The 16,686-nt window shown below is 46.5% G+C and overlaps 1 protein-coding gene across 7 annotated transcripts in view; it reads right to left on the minus strand.

Annotated features, from left to right (window-relative positions):
* The window catches only part of LOC121278994 (zinc finger protein ZFAT-like), a 200,713-nt gene extending 185,368 nt beyond the window's left edge, over positions 1 to 15,345 (minus strand). For all 7 annotated transcript variants that reach the window (XR_005943310.1, XM_041189692.1, XM_041189688.1 and 4 more), the window contains exons 1-2: positions 15,199 to 15,345; positions 1,240 to 1,410 (exon numbers count right to left, since the gene is read on the minus strand). Coding sequence is in view for 6 of the 7 variants with exons in the window: in XM_041189692.1 (XP_041045626.1) it covers positions 1,240 to 1,410; positions 15,199 to 15,217 (190 nt within the window). In the remaining variant the exon portion in view is untranslated. The remainder of the gene's footprint in view (positions 1 to 1,239; positions 1,411 to 15,198) is intronic.
* Positions 15,346 to 16,686: the final 1,341 nt, after the last annotated feature.

A 16,686-nucleotide genomic window follows, 5' to 3' on the forward strand; every position in this document is an offset into this window, starting at 1 on the left:
CTCCCAATGCGGTTTCCTCTACATTGGAGAGACCAAACGCAGACTGGGTGACCGCTTTGCAGAACACCTTCCATCTGTCCGCAAGCATGACCCAGACCTCCCTATCGCTTGCCATTTCAACACTCCATCCTGCTCTCATGCCCACATGTCCATCCTTTGCCTGCTGTAATGTTCCAGTGTAACTTAATGCAAACTGGAGGAACAGCAACTCATCTTGCGACTAGGTACTTTACAGCCTTCCGGACTGAATATTGAGTTCAACAACTTTAGATCATGAACTCTCTCCTCCATCCACACCCCCTTTTTTCCAATAATTTATATAGATTTTTCTTTTCCCAACTATTTCCATTATTTTTAAATGTATTTCCATCCATTGTTTTATCTCTGCCTTTTAGCCTATTTTGATCCCTTCCCCCACCCAACCCCCACTAGGGCTATCTGTACCTTGCTCGTCCTGCTTTCTACCCTTAATGTCATCTATTAGCACATTTCTTAGTTAATATCACCACCGTCAACACCTCTTTGTCCTTTTGTCTATGACACTTTTGGCAATCTCCACCTATCACTGGCCCTCTATCCAGCTCTACTTGTCCCACCACACACACACACCCCACCACCAACCCCCGCCCCACCCACCGCCCCCCCCCCCCCCAACTTAAACCAGCTTATATTTCACCTCTCTTCTATTTTTCCTTAGTTCTGTTGAAGAGTCATATGGACTCGAAATGTTAACTGTATTCCTCTTCACAGATGCTGTCAGACCTGCTGAGTTTTTCCAGGTATTTTTATTTTTGTTTTTGTTCCAAAGAAGGCTGACCTACTTGTCTGATACAATAAGACTGATCAAATATGGTCAAACAAGTCAGCTCACTATAAATAATTCAAACTTTGGCTCTTGCATTGACACAATACTAAATATTTTAGGAATTTCCAAAAGACAAATATGTGAGCAGGGTTTTCTATAGAACAGCATTATATGAAAATTTACAATGTTTCATTATCCCTTGATTATAAAACATGCCAGAGGCATCTGGTAGCAGATTCTCAATATTAATTTTTACTCTACTTTAATTCTTTAAGCCAGCAATGGACTCTGAAAAGGGTTGATGGATGAATCAAACTGGCTCTAAGATCTAACAGTGCTGCAATTCACTACCTCAACAAAAAGAAAGAAAAATTATTATTCAGGATTAGAGACAAGAGTGGATGCAGCAAGTCAGGATTATTTTAGGTTCCTACCTTCTTCATTTCTCTCACTCTTTTCAGGTCCAGGAAGAGGCCGTAATGGGACAATAAGTTCATCCGGAGCCAGACCTTCCTCTGCATGCTTTTCAGAGACATGAGTTAGTAGTTCATCTCGGCTTGGGGAAAACAGGTTACAGAGTTTGCACATGAAGATGGAAACCAGCTCTGTTAATGGGGTGTGCAAAAGGAAAAAGGTTACTACAGAAGAAAAGCTCAGCTTTAGTGAAATAATATTTTCTCTGGAAATCCAGGCTGACTGACTGTCAACTTAAAAAATGGACATCTGGGAATTCCCTAATTTGAAGTTCATAACTCCAACCTCCCGCTCTGAACTTGCAGACCATAAACTTCAGGGCCAAAAAAGAAAAGAAAATTAGTTTCAGGATCAACTTTCCCCACCTTTCCTGAGGACACAGAAACCAATTTTAACATTTGGTGCAAAATAGACAGTGCATGAGTGGAGCCCACTTGTCTGCCTGTTGTCACTTCTACGAGGCCCAACGTTCACATAGGCAGAGACATTTTGGTAGGAAGAATGAGGAGAGACAGTACAAGCCTTTAAATTTGCAGCATTTGGCAATACAAGAACAGAAACCTAGGGATTTTTGTGCATAAATCTTTGAAGGTAGTAGGAGAGGTTAACAAAACAGTTAATAAGCTATACGGAATCCTGGGCTTTATCAATAAATTCATTAAGTAAAAAGCCAGAAAGTTATGCTAGGCCTGTATGGAACACAGTTCAGCCTCAGTTGGAATATTGTGCTCAGATCACCACTTTAGGAAGGCCATGAAGGCTTGGAGGGAGTACAGAAGACGTTTGCTAGAATGGTTCCATATATAAGGGGTCACAGTTACATGGGCAAACTGGAGAAATTAACTTGTTTTCATTAGACCAGGGAAGACTAAGAGATTTGATAGAGGTGTTTAAATTCATGAAGGGTTAAGTTATTTAGTAAATAAAAATAAATGGTTTCCGACAGCTGGTTGAATCTCTGAACCTTGTCTAATCAATAAATTATTTGATACCTCTGTCTTACTTCCACCCCAGTAAAGTTGCATGGTCCACATTTGCCTCAGCTCATCTGCTACTGAACACTTTGGGTGGAATTTTCCGTGCCCGCTGGCATCGGGTGTGATCAGTGGCCCGAGCAAACAATATGGCGCAATCGGTTTTACAACGGCAGGAAACCAGTTTGCAGGAACCTTATTGTAATACACCAACATATCATTATCAGGCCAGCCCGCCAGAATCATTCTCCTCCCTGTCCACCCCCACCAGATAGTCCATCCATGTCAGGCAGAAAGCACGCTGACGCATTTGACAACAGCACATAAAAGGCATGCACTTGGCGGCCTGCAATTTGAGAGGAACTCGGAGGCGAGTACACAAACATTGTGCAGCTCTCGCCAAGGTCACCTGTTGGACTTCAAGCTTCAGGGGCATGGGGGGGGGGGGGGGGGGGGGGGGGGGAAGGCGGCGGTGGTGGTGTTGGGGTTAAGGGCCATCCTGCTGTTGAATAAAACGCACAAGCATTTAGTGGGGAGATGGAGGGAATGGGGGGGTTGGGTAGGGTGGGTGAGGGAAGCGGCCACGCATTAGGGAAACCTGTATAAAGTGACCATTCCTCTGCAATTCAGACGCAGCCACATTGATATGCTTGGAGCTGGGCTCCTAGCTTATCTGCCCACTCAAGCAATGCAGAGGCATCAAGGTGTCACCAAGTTCTCCAGATCCCACCACCCCCCCAACCCACCGCCGGCTCAGACTGCAGATTCGTGAACATTTTAGTGGACTGCAGAACAGTTGGATGACTGTACATGCTGTACAATCTCTTTGTCAAAGCTGACCATGGAGCAGTCACTGCTGGAGGCACTCACAGTCCCCTGCAATGTCAGCATCCCACTTTGGACCAGTCTCTCCCATGGTTCAAGCTAACTGGGCAGCCATACAGCGCACTAATCTCTGACCATCTAAGTGGTGGCCAGCACTTGCCAGGAAGCGTTAAGGGGCTGTCACACTTAACCAGGACAGGTTCTTAGTACATCCAGGCTAACCACATGTATCTCTCTCTCTTTCATCCTGCAGAAAGAGTACATCAGGGTCATGGAGCCTGGCAAACTAGCTATATGCTTGATAGCCTACAGAGTGCAAAGACGATGGAGGAGGAAGCAACTCCTGGCTGTGCAGAGGCAGGAGCAACAGCCTCAAAAAGGGGCAGCTGGGGCTCCCGCACAGACTGCCCCAAGATCCACAGTGAGCTGTCGCAAGCTGGCGCCTACGACACCCAAGGTCTATAGACACTGCCATTCATTCCTGCAGATGACCGAGAGCCAGTGTCGCCAAAGATTGGTGTATCTAGGGAATTGGTTGCTCATATCTGCCAGCTACTGCAGGATTTGGTGCCATGCGAACATGGAGTGCATCCACTGCCAGTGCTCAATTTCTACGCCAGTGGCTCCTTTCAGATGTGGGATCTCAGAAGTCTCCAACCACAAGTGCATCCATGAGGTCACAGTTGCCATCTTTGCCAGGGCACACAACTTTGTGCATCTAGCCAGGGACCAGGACAGCCAGGATGCAAGACTGATTGGATACGCCCAGATCTCGTGTTTCCCGCGGATGCAGGGTGTGATCAGCTGCACTCATCTGGTGCCCAGATCTCCGTCACAACACAGGGTGGACTACATCAACCACATGGAGTTCCATTCCCTGAATGTGCAGCTGGTATGCAACCACCACAAACACATCCTGCAAGTGTGCACACAGTTTCCAGGGAGTGTGCACGATGCCTACATCCTCAGTCAGTCACAGATCCCTGAAATCTTCCAGGGTCCACAGAAGCTGCAGGGATAGCTCCTCAGGGACAAGAGGCCGTGGCTGATGACACCCATGTGGCGGCCTTAGGCCGCAGCATAGCTCACGCTGCAGCTCGCAACTTCGTGGAGCAGACCATCAGGATGCTGAAGATGAGGTTCCAATGCCTGGACAGTCTGATGGAGACTTGCAATACAGTTCACAGAGGGTGTCACGCATCATCATTGTCTGCATCGTATCTGTGAACATCTGACTCCAGTTTGGCTCCAACAGGGAGACGAGATGGCCGAGGAGGAGATGGAGGAGCTGCACACCTTCTCCAATGAGGACATTGCCGACGTGAGTGTGAGGAGGTCCTCGGGGCTGGCAATCACGGGGATGAAGCCCTCTCACTGGCTAGACGAGGCAGGCACACTTGGGAGGCCCTCATAGCTGCTAGGTTTGTGGAGGATGATGATGACATGCAGTGAGGAGGCACGATAGATCCTCACATCGTATCTGTGAACATCTGACTCCAGTTTGGCTTATGGTAGCGCAAATACCCTCTGTTAGATTGCTCCTGCCATGGAGACACAGTGGAGGCACTAATAGTCATTCGATTGCAGGAGGATGATGATGACAACGACAACATGCAATGAGGACACTCCATAAATCTTCACATAGCCTCTGAGAATGCCTGACTGCTGTCTGGCCGAAGGCAGTTCGCTTGCGCTCTGTGACCAGGGTCATATCATAGAGAAGCAGCCATGAAATTTTAGAAGCATCTGATCCCTTTTCTGCCTTCAGCGCCTGACATCTTCAGGAGCTGGAGCACAGCATCAGTGGTCACAGATGCTGGGCCAGACCCTCCTTAAAGGTGCTTAGAGCACACCAAGAGAATGAGAGAGCTCTGTTGCGCCTGCCCACTATATTCTGGCAGCAATAACAAGCACCATTGAGATGCAGGCATCAGTAATGTTTCCAGAGAGTGTCAGGCTGGACCATCAGTGTGATCTGAAGGCTGCACAGAGAACAGGAAAGAGGCTCTGGACTGAGGCACCTGCCTTTATCTTGTGCAGAAAGGTTTCCACATCTGAGCAACAAGAACACTACTCATCAGAACAAGGAGCCATAGGCAGGGTGAAATTCTTGGGAGTTTATTGACAATAGTGTACAGTGTGTACAAGTGATTAACACCCATCCCCAGGCTGTGCAACTAATTCTCCTTAATGGGCTTGGCCTAAATAGCCAAGTGGTTATGGTACTGGGTTTGTAACCCCAAGATCAAGAGTTCAAAATTTTAATTCTCCTTAATGGTCCTAACCCTGCTGCTACATCTTGGTGCTCCCTGGACATCCACAGGGGAGGTAGAGGCAGCCTGCTGACTGCAATGCACTGTCTGTGATGGCCTTGGCAGGAGTCCTATGGAAGGTAGAGTCCTGGAGGGCCCGGGTCTACTTTTGGGGTCCTGCTATGTGGCAGTGGCATCCTCCTTGGCCTGTGAAGCTGGAGCTGCCAAGGTCACAGAAAGAGGGGAGTCAGATGGGCATGACACTCTCGGAGTCACCTGGATGGATGGGCCTGGAGTGTTCACCTACTGATCCTCCTCCCTATGGGTGCCAGGGAGCCCCTGGCCAACTCCTTGAGAATCAGGGGTAGCTGGAGAGAGATCGGGCTTCCCCCTACCCCTCTCGCATACACAGTGGAGGCTAACTGTGGCATCAGCAATGTAGTTCAGCTCACGCAACAGTGCATGACCGAAGTCCTGGACCAAGGTCTCCATGGCGGCTGTCATCCTACCAGCGTTGACCTCGGCACGTTGGCATGCCAGAGCTGTTACCTCAAAGTGAAGGCAGACTGACTCTTCCATTGTGCCTTGCAATCTGGGGAGTGCAGCGAACAGCCTTTCCTGATGTTCCCAAGCCTTCCTTTGCAGCTCCAGCAACTTTGACATGACTGAGTCCAGAGGCTCTCATCTGACTCGGGCTCAGTAAAGTTCTGAGCTCCAGCAGTCCTCCAAAAGCCAGAAACCTGGGAAGTCCCTGCCTCCACCTGCTGTGGATGGGACGGTGCGATGGGCTCACCAGATTGTGATCCCGGGGCTATTCTAAAGCTGGGTCCCACTGAGGTACGTGCCTCTGTGCTGGTGGAGGGTGTGGGTGAGAGCTGTGATGGGACTTCAGGTAGGATGCCTCCTGATTCCTCCTTAGAGGTTTCTTCAGGGCTTGATTGGAGGCCCTGGGTCATGGACTCCATCGGCTGTTTGGCATGGTTATCTGATGGATGTTGCACTACTGGATCCTCACTTGGTAGAGCACTGCCGATCTCACCATCAACACAGGGCCGTTCTAGATCCTCACCATGGAAATAGCATGTTTCTTGGGATTGTATAAATAATGTGGCCAGTTTGGGATGATACAGAATGAAAACCCGCCCTCTACTGCACTTAGCGCAAATCTGGGATGATTCCACCCTTCAAGTTTGTTACCTTTGGTGTTAACTATTCCAACGTTCTCCTAGCTGACCTCCAATATTCTATTCTCCATAAGCTTGAGGTAGTCCAAAGCTTTCCTGCCCATATACTAATTGCACCAAGTCCTACTCACCCATCACTCTTGAGCTCAGCAACTTACTTTGGGTCCCAGAAAAGCAATACCTCAATTTTAATATTCATCATTTTTATTCTCTCTCACTTTCAAATTCCTCCATAGTCTTACAGTTCTCTTCTCTGTCACCTTCTCCAGCCCTACAATCCTCCGAGATATCCACATTTCTCCAATTCAGGAGTCTTGAGCATCCCCAATTTTAATCACTCCTGCATTGACAGTCGTGTCTTCAGCTGCCAAGACCCTAACTCTGGAATTCCAACAACAATAACTTATACAGTGTCCTTAATGTAATATCACGTTCCAAGGTGCTTCAAGGGAGTATCATTAAATAAAATATGACATGAAGTCACAAAACAAAAATAAAAATACCTGGAAAAACTCAGCAGGTCTGGCAGCATCTGCAGAAAGGAACACAGTTAACATTTCGAGTCTGTATGACTCTTCAACAGAAGTAAGTAAAAATAGAAAAGAGGTGAAATATAAGCTGGTTTGGGGGGGGGGGTGTGGTAGAGCTGGATAGAGGGCTAGTGATAAGTGGAGACAGCCAAAAGACACCAGAGACAAAAGGACAAAGAGGTGTTGAAGGTGGTGATATTATCTAAGGAATGTGCTAAGGGTAGAAAGCAGGACAAAAAAGGTACAGATAGCCCTAGTGGGGGTGGGGTGGGGTGAAGGGATTGAAATAGGCTAAAAGGTAGAGATAAAACAATGGATGGAAATATATTTAAAAATAATGGAAATAGGTGAGAAAAGAAAAATCCATATAAATTATTGGAAAAAAAGGGGGGGTGGAAATCGGAAAGGGGGTGGGGATGGAGGAGAGAGTTCATGATTTAAAATTGTTGAGCTCGATATTCAGTCCGGAAGGCTGTAAAGTGCCTAGTCAGAAGATGAGGTGCTGTTCCTCCAGTTTGCGTTGACCTTCACTGGAACAATGCAGCAGGCCAAGGTTCGGACATGTGGGCATGAGAGCAGTGTGGAGTGTTGAAATGGCAAGTGACAGGCAGGTCTGGGTCATGCTTGCGGACAGACCGAAGGTGTTCTGCAAAGCGGTTTGTGTTTAGTCTCTCCAATGTAGAGGAAACCATCACATATGGAGATATCAGGTCAAATGACCTAAAGCTTCGTTAAAGAGGTAGGTTTTAAGGACTGTCTTAAAGGAGAAGAACGACATATGGAGAAGGAATTCCAGAGCTTGGGGCCAAGATAACTGAAAGCGTAGCCATTAATAGTGGAACGATTAAAATCAGGGATGTTCAAAACGCCAGAATTATAGGAGGACAGATATCTCGGATATTTTGTGGACTTGAGAAGATTACCAGAGTTAGGGAGGGGTGGCTATGGAGGAATGTGAAAACAAGGATGAGAATTTTAAAATCAAGTTGTTGCTTGACTGAGAACCAATCTAGGATAGAAAGCATAGGGATCATGTGTGAAAGGGATTTGATTAGAGTTAAGACATGGGCAGAGCTTTGGATCACTTCAAGTTTACAGAGGGTAGAATGTGGGAGATCAGACAGGAGTGCATTGGAATAGTCAAATCTAAAGCTAACAAAGATGAATGAACATCAATAAAGTTCAGATCCAGAGTAAAATTGGAGATGTACTCAGAGTTGAACCCGTATCACAAGTAGTGCCCAGTAAAGCAGAAGCTGTTGAACCAGGGCAGAAACTAGGCAAACCATTGCAGGAAACAGTAATCCTTAACTCTAGATGGGTAGATTATAAAAACAATTCTGGGAGCTCCCTGCATAGTGCAGCCAGAAGACAGATGAGCGAAACAGCCCAAAACGGGGAAATGATGAGGTAGTGCTAATGTCACTGGACTAGTCATCCAGAAGCCCAGGCCATTGCTCTGGGGACACAGGTTCAAATCCCACCATGACAGCTGGTAGAATATGAAGTTAATTTCAGTAATGGAGAGCATAGAACTTTGATCGATTATTGCAAAAACTCATCTGGTTCACTAATGCCCTTTAGGAAAGGAAATCTGCCATCCTTACCTGGTCTGGCCTACATGTGACACCAGACCAACAGCAATGTGGTTGACTCTAAGCTGCCCACTGAAATGGCCTAGCAAGCCACTCAGTTTGAGGATAATTAGGGATGGAAAGCGAATGCTGACCTTGCAAGTGACGCCCACACTCCATGGAAGAGTAAAGAAAAAAAATCCAAATCTTCGTCCAAGTTACCTGACCTTAGCTTATTTTTTTTTATTAATTTATGGGATGTGGGCATCGCTGGCTAGGCCAGCATTTATCGTCCACCACTAATTGATCTTGACAAGGTGATGGTGAGCTGCCTTCTTGAACCACTGCAGTCCTTGTGGTGTAGGTATCCACAGTGCTGCTAGGGAGTTCCAGGATTTTGACCCACCGACTATGAAGAAAGTTCCAAGTCAGGATGGTGAGTGGCTTGGAAATGAACTTCCAGGTGGTGGTGTTCCCATGTATCTGCTGCCTTTGTCCTTCTAGATGGCAGCTGTCATGGGTTTGGAAGGTGCTGACAAGGAGCCTTGGTGAGTTTCTGCAGTGCAACCTGTAGATGGCACACACTGCTGCCACTGTTCGTCGGTGGTGGAGGGAATGGATGTTTGTGGAAGAGGTGCCAATCAAGCCAGCTGCTTTGCACTGCTTCGAGTGTTGGAGCTACACTAATCTAGGCCAGTAGAGAATATTCGATCACACTCCTGGCTTGTGCCTTTTAGGTGGTCAATAGGCTTTATAGAGTTACTCACCGCAGGATTCCTACCCTCTGACCTGCTCTTGTAGCCGCAGTATTTATGTGGCTAGTCCAGTTCAGTTTCTGGTCAATGGTAACCCCCCCAGGATGTTGATAGTGGGGGATTCAGTGATGGTAATGCCACTGAACATCATGGGGCGATGGTTAGATTCTCTCGTTGAGATGGTCATTACCTGGCAGTTGTGTGGCTCGAATGTTACTTGCCACTTCTCAGCCCAAGACTGGATACTGTCCAGGTCTTGATGCATTTGGAAATGGACTGCTTCAGTACCTGAGTGGCGAATGGTGCTGAACATTGTGCAATCATCAGCAAACATCCCCACTTCTGACCTAATGATGGAAGGAAAGTCATTCACGAAGCAGCTGAAGATGGTTGGACCTAGGACAATACCCTGAGGAATTCTTGCAGTGAGGTCCTGGAACTGAGATGATTGACCTCCAACAACCACAACCATCTTCCTTTGTGTTAGGTATGACTCCAAGCAGTGGAGTTTTCCTCCTGCCGATTCCATTGACTCCAGTTTTGCTAGGGTTCCTTGATGCCACACTCAGTAAAATACTGCCTTGACGTCAAGAGCAGTCACTCTCACCTCACCTCGTGAGTTCAGCTGTTTTGTCCATATTTCAACCAAGGCTGTAATGAGGTCAAAAACTATGTGACCCTGGCGGAACCCAAACTGGGCGTCAGTGAGCAGGTTATTGCTAAACAAATGCCGCTTGACAGCACTGTTGATGACACCTTCTATCACTTTACTGAAGATCAAGAGTAGGCTGATGGGTGGTAATTGGTCGGATTGACTTTGTCCTGCTTTTTGTGGACAGGACGTACCTAAGCATTTTTCCACATAGCTGGGTAGATGCCAGTGTTATAGCTGTACTGGAACAACTTGGCAAGGGGCATGTGAAGTTCTGGAGCACAAGTCTTCAGCACAGTTGCCGAAATATTGTCAGGGCCCATAGCCTATGCAGTATCCAGTGCCTTCAGATGTATCTTGATATCACATGGAGCGAATCGCATTGGCTGAAGAATGGCATCTGTGATGCTGGGCACCTCCGGAGGAGGCCGAGATGGATCATCCACTCGGCATTTTAACATAGAAACGTAGAAAATAGGAACAAGAGTAGGTCATTCGGCCCTTTGAGCCTGCTCCGACTGAAGATTGGTGCAACTGCACTAATGTGCTGGGCTCCTCCATCATTGAGGATAGGGATATTTGTGAAGCCTCCTCCTTCAGTGAGTTAATTGTTAACCACCATTCACGACTGGATGTGGCAGAACTACAGAGCTTAGATCTGATCCATTGCTTGTGGAATGGCTTAGCTCTATCACTTGGTGCTTATGCTGTCTGGTATGCAAATAGTCCTCTGTTGTAGCTTCACCAGGTTGACGCCTCATTTTTAGGTATGCCTGGTGCTCCTCCAGGCATGTCCTCCTGCACTCTTCATTGAACCAGGGTTGATTTTCTGGCTTGGTGGTAATGGTAGAGTTGAGAATATTCTGGGCCATGAGGTTACAGATTGTGGTTCAGTACAATTCTGCTGCTCCTGATGGCCCACAGTGCCTCATGGATGTCCAGTCTTGAGTTGCTAAGTCTGTTCAGAATCTAGCCCATTTAGCACGGTGGTAGTGCCATACAACATGATGGAGAGTATCCTCAGTGTGAAGATGAGGTTACGTCTCCACAAGGACTGTGCGGTGGTCACTCCAACTGATAATATCATAGATAGATGCATCAACAACAGGTAGGTAGACCCAGTATAGCAGCTATGTCCTTTGGGACTTGGCCAGTTCAGTCTGTGGTGGTGCTGCCATGCCACTCCTGGTGATGGACATTGAAGTCTGCCACCCAGGGTACATTCTGCATCCTTGTCGCCCTCAGTGCTTCCTCCAATTGGTGTTCAACATAGAGGAGTGCTGATTCATCAGCTGATGGAGGAAGGTATAGGTAATCAGCAGTTTTCCTTACCCATGTTTGACGTGATGCCATGAGGCTTCATGGGCACTGGAGTCGACGTTGAGCATTCCTAGGGCAACTCCCTCCTGACTGTATACCAGTGTGCCGCCACCTCTGCTGGGTCTGTCCTGCCGGGGGGACAGGACATATCCAGGGGTGGCATCTGGGACATGATCTATAAGGTATGATTCCGTGTGTATGACAATGTCAGGCTGTTGCTTGACTCGTCTATGAGACATCTCTCCCAATTTTGGCACAAGCTCCCAGAAGTTAGTTAGTGAGGAGGACTTTGCAGGGTCGACAGGGCTAGGTTTGTCATTGTCATTTCCGGTGCCTAGGTCGATGCCGGGTGGTCCATCCAGTTTCATTCCTTTTTATTGGCCTTTTAATGGTTTGATAGGCCATTTCAGGGGGCATTTAAGAGTCAACCATATTACTGTGGATCTGGTGTCACATGTAGGCCAGACCAGGTGAGGCAGGTAATCATGAGACTTTTGATTCCAGGTATTCGAATCCGGGCCCCCAAACCATTATCCTGGGTCACTGGATACCACAACACCACTGCCTCCCTGGGTTAGGGATGGCAAGTCTGCCAGGCCCAGACTGAAGTGCACCCTTGTAGAGACTGTAATGTACGCATGGCTCATCAGCCCATATACACTTGCTGAGAAACCTCACACAATAGTGGCCGCTCAGGTGAGGTAATGGAAGTAAGAATACAACAACAATCAAAACCTCCAGGAGAGAGGGTAGTAGTGAAGTATATCAGTGATTAGGGACTTTGATTTCTTAGATCAGTTTTAATTAGTGTCTTTCCTCACAAACTCTTAGTATCAGCCAGGTTGTTACAGTGAGATATTCAGGAGACACCAGGCATGGGGAAGGCAGAGAACAGACTTTCAGCCTGGTCATGTGGCTGGAGAGGTGCAAGTGACTTTAAAGGGACAAAAGCCCAAGAAATAGTCAGCGCACCTCCCATGGGGTGTTTTTGTATGACAGATCCTAACTACTACAAGCCAACTCCTCTGCCCTTTCCAAACTCCTGGAAGAACTGTCAATTACTGTAATGGAGGAACTCAAAACCCGAATCTGAAATACCCTCAATAAATATTCTGACGACCCTCAATAAATATTCTGACCACCTTCAAAAACATCTAACAAGTTGAGAATTCCCTCCCTAAAACCTCTTTGCTTCTTTGTTCTCCTTTAATAGGATCCTTCCAACTTACCACTTTGAATGAGCTTCTGGTCACACCTGCCTTAAATTCCCATGTGGCTGGGTGTCACATTTATTTTTTTGTCTGAATACATGGGGTCCTGAGGGCCATTAGCAGCAGCAGAATTGTCCTCAGCCACAAATCTGTAACCTCATGACCCGCAATATCCCCCACTCTACCATTACCATCAAGACGGGGGATCAACCCTGGTTCAATGAAGAGTGCAGGAGATCCTGCCAGAAGTAGTACTAGGCATCCCTAAAAATGAGGTGTCAACCTGGTGAAGCTACAAAACAGGACCACCTGTGTGCCAAACAGCATGAACAGCAAGTGATAGACAGAGCTACAGAGTCCTACAATGAATGGATCAAATCTAGGCTCTGCAGTCCTGCCACGTCCAGTTGTGGATGGTGGTGAACAATTAAACAACTAACAGGAGCAGGAGGCTCCACAAATATCCCCATCATCAATGATGGGAGAGCCCAGGAATTCAGTGCAAAAAGAAAAAGGGCAGCCAGAAGTACCAAGTAGATGATCCATCTCAGCTCCCCAAGATGTCGGTCTTCAGCCAATCTGATTCAGTCCACGTGACATTAAGAAAGAGCTGAAGGCACTGGATACTGCAAAGAGTATGGGGCCTAACAACATTCCAGCAATGGTATTGAAGACGTGTGCTCCAGAAATAGCTACGCCCTAGCCAAGCTGTTCCAGTACAGCTACAATACTGGCATCTACCTGACAATGAAGAAAACTGCCCTGGTACATCCTCTCCAAAAAAAGCAGGGCAATTCCAACCAATTACCACCCCATTAGTCTACTCTCAGCAAAGTGATGAAAGGCATCATCGACAATGCAATCCATTGGCAATTATACAATAACCTGCTCACTAATTCTCAGTTTCAGTTCCGCTAGGGCCACTCAGTACCTGACCTCGACAGCCTTGGTCCAAACATGGACAAAGAGCTGAACTCGAGATGAGGAGAGAGTGACTGCCCTTGATATCAAGGCAGCTTTTGACCAAGTGTGGCAAACAAGGAGCCATAGAAAAATTGAAGTCAACAGGAATCAGGGAAAAGTCTCCACTGGTTGGAGTCATACCTAACACAAAGGAAGATGGCTGTGGTTGTTGGAGGTCAATCATTTCAGTCCCAGATTATTGCTGCAGGAATTCCTCAGGTAGTGTTCTGGACCCAACCACCTCCAGTTCCTTCACCTTTCCTCCATCATAAAGTTGGAAGCGGGGATGTTCACTGAAGATTACAATGTTCAGTATAATTCGTGACTATTCAGATGCTGATGCAATCCATGTCCATCTGCAGCTAGACCTGCACAACATTCAGGCTTGGGCTGAGAAATGGCTAGTAATATTCATGCCAAAGAAGTGCAAGAAAATGACCATCTCCAACAAGAGAGAAGCTAACTATCTCCATTGACATTCAATGGAATTACCATTGTTGATTCTCCCACTATCAACATCTTGGGGTTACCACTGACCAGAAACTGAACAGGAGCAACTATATAATACTGTGGCTACAAGAGCAGGTCAGCGACTGGGAACTCTGAGGCAACTATCTCACCTCCCAACTCCGCAAAGCCAGTCCACCAACTACAAGACACAAGTCAGGAGTGTGCCTGGCTAAATGCAACTCCAACAGCACTGAAGAATCTCAAAACCATCCAGGACATAGCAGCCTACTTGATTGGCGCCCCCATTCACAACAAACGTTTAAGCCCTCCACCACTGGGTAGTGGCAGCAGTGTGTACAATCTACAAGATGCATTGCAGCACCTTGCCAAGGCTCCTTTGACAACACCCTCCAGACCGATAATGTCTACCACCTAGAAGGACAAGGGCAGCAGATGCATAGGAACACCACCACCTGCAAGTTTTCCTCCAAGTCACATGCCATCCTGATTTGGAAATATATTGCTGTTCCTTCAGTGTCATTGGGTCAAAATCCTGGAACTCCCTTCCTAACAGCACTGTGGGTGCACCTACAGCAGTTCAAGAAGACAGCTCACCAACACCACCTCAAGGGCAATTAGGGATGGGAGGCTATGCCCACATCCCATGAAAGAATAAAAAAAATACATTCCCCCTAAAGGCATGGGGATATTTGGCAATGTTAAAGGTGCAATGTAAATGCATGATGCTGCGTGTAGGTCACCAGGCATCATATTCTCCTACAGATTCCTGTTTTTAATTTCAGATATCCAGCATTCGCTTTCAATTTTTGGATATTTATTCCTAACATTCTCAGTGCTCCACCACTCCTGCAGATGGACACAATCTGAATGAAGCAACATTGACAAATCCCAGGAGCAGGCACGGGGAGGGCGGGACTCAGCGTCGTTCCAGCCAATCAGCACTAGGGCTGAGGTGCCAATCAAACCACGGCCGACGGTTGACAGGCGACCTGTGACTTTTGAAAAAAAAATTCGCCCGAACTTTTTTTTAACGATTTTTATCTCTATTTATCGCGAGCCAGTTTGCACAATTAACGAACAACTTTTTTTTGAAACGGCTGAGAAAGAGTTTTTTGTTTGGAACTGGCCTCAGCTGGCACCTCGCGCTACTTTTACCTTTCAAAAAAACAAGAGACGAAAAGGAAAATGGCTCGGTCGCCAATTCTCACCTGGAGTTCGCTGATCCATGAGTTCCCATATAAATGCATGTGGTTATAATTTTAATTATATTTAGATATTACCCGAAGGGTTATCATTGTGTTAAAATTTAAAATATATATATTTTTTCACTTTCTGACGAATCTGCGGAAGAAATATGGCGGCTCCCCTTACCCGGCGTGCACCACGGGAGCCGAGGAGCTGTGGGGGGCGGGAAGTGGCAAGAAGTGCCGCCTGACGTTCGACCCCTCCAGTCCTCCCAGCTCCCACACTGCGCTGAGCTGGAGGACCAGCTTGATCTTCCAGACCTACATATAATGCAAGGTCTGACAAGTGAAGCTGTGTTGGACAGAATTGTAATCGTTTTGATTTAAAGGTTAAAAATAATCCCAGTTCTATATGTTTAAACACGCTTGAGACGAACGGGGAAACTACTGGGGAAGATGTGACTGTGCCACATTCCAACACCATTTATTTTTAGAATTAGCAATACAAAAAAAAATGACAATCATGAATACACCCTCTGGTCCTAAACCACATAACTCTGATACCTAAAGCAGAAGAAAACCATGCATTTTGGTTTGTCTTCTGGTTCTCAGCAGCTCAAAAATAATCACACTTAAAAATGCTGGATGAGTGAGTATTTCGTACAGCTCTCCACGTGGCTGCTAGACTGATATATTGTTCAGTGCAGTGGTAAATGTGGCTGGCACCCCTGATGTACATCCGCATAACAATTAGTTCCTTGCACTTTATAAATAACAATATAATAGCCCTCTTAAAAAAATGTAATTCCTTTGTATCAATATAATATTCCGTCATTAACTTTTTTATTATATCTAAAAGGTGATCCCAGGAATGAAAGGCTTAACATATGAGAAACATTTGAGGACTCTGGGTCTATACTCGATGGATTTTCGAAGGATGAGGGGAGATCTGATTGAAACTCACAGAATACTGAAAGGCCTGGATAGAGTGGACATGGGGAAGATGTTTCCATTAGTAGGAGAGACTAGGACCTGAGGGCACAGCCTCAGAGTAAAGGGAAAACCTTTTAGAACAGAGTTGAGGAGAAACTTCTTTAGCCAGAGAGTGGTGAATCTATGGAATTCATTGCCACGGAAGGATGTGGAGGCCAGGTCATTGAGTGTATTTAAGACCGAGATAGATAGGTTCTTGACTGGTAAGGGGATCAAAGGTTACGGGGAGAAGATGGGAGAATGGTGTTGAGAAACTTATCAGCCATGATTGAATGGCGGAGCAGACTCGATGGGCCGAATGGCCTAACTTCTGCTCCTACGTCTTCTGGTCTTATGGTCTTAACAATTGACTTTTATGATTAAACTAAACACCTTTAAAATCTGTTATAGCTTGTTTACTTTTCTCAAAATATTATTCATGATGTTGCTTAGGTGGTAGGATGTTGTGCCTACATCACGTAGATGTGACATTCGAAGCCCTCAGTTATCAGTTGGCACACTGCACAGGCAACGTTATGC

Source organism: Carcharodon carcharias, chromosome 6 (assembly GCF_017639515.1).
Source record: "Carcharodon carcharias isolate sCarCar2 chromosome 6, sCarCar2.pri, whole genome shotgun sequence".
In the NCBI taxonomy this organism is placed as follows: domain Eukaryota; kingdom Metazoa; phylum Chordata; class Chondrichthyes; order Lamniformes; family Lamnidae; genus Carcharodon; species Carcharodon carcharias.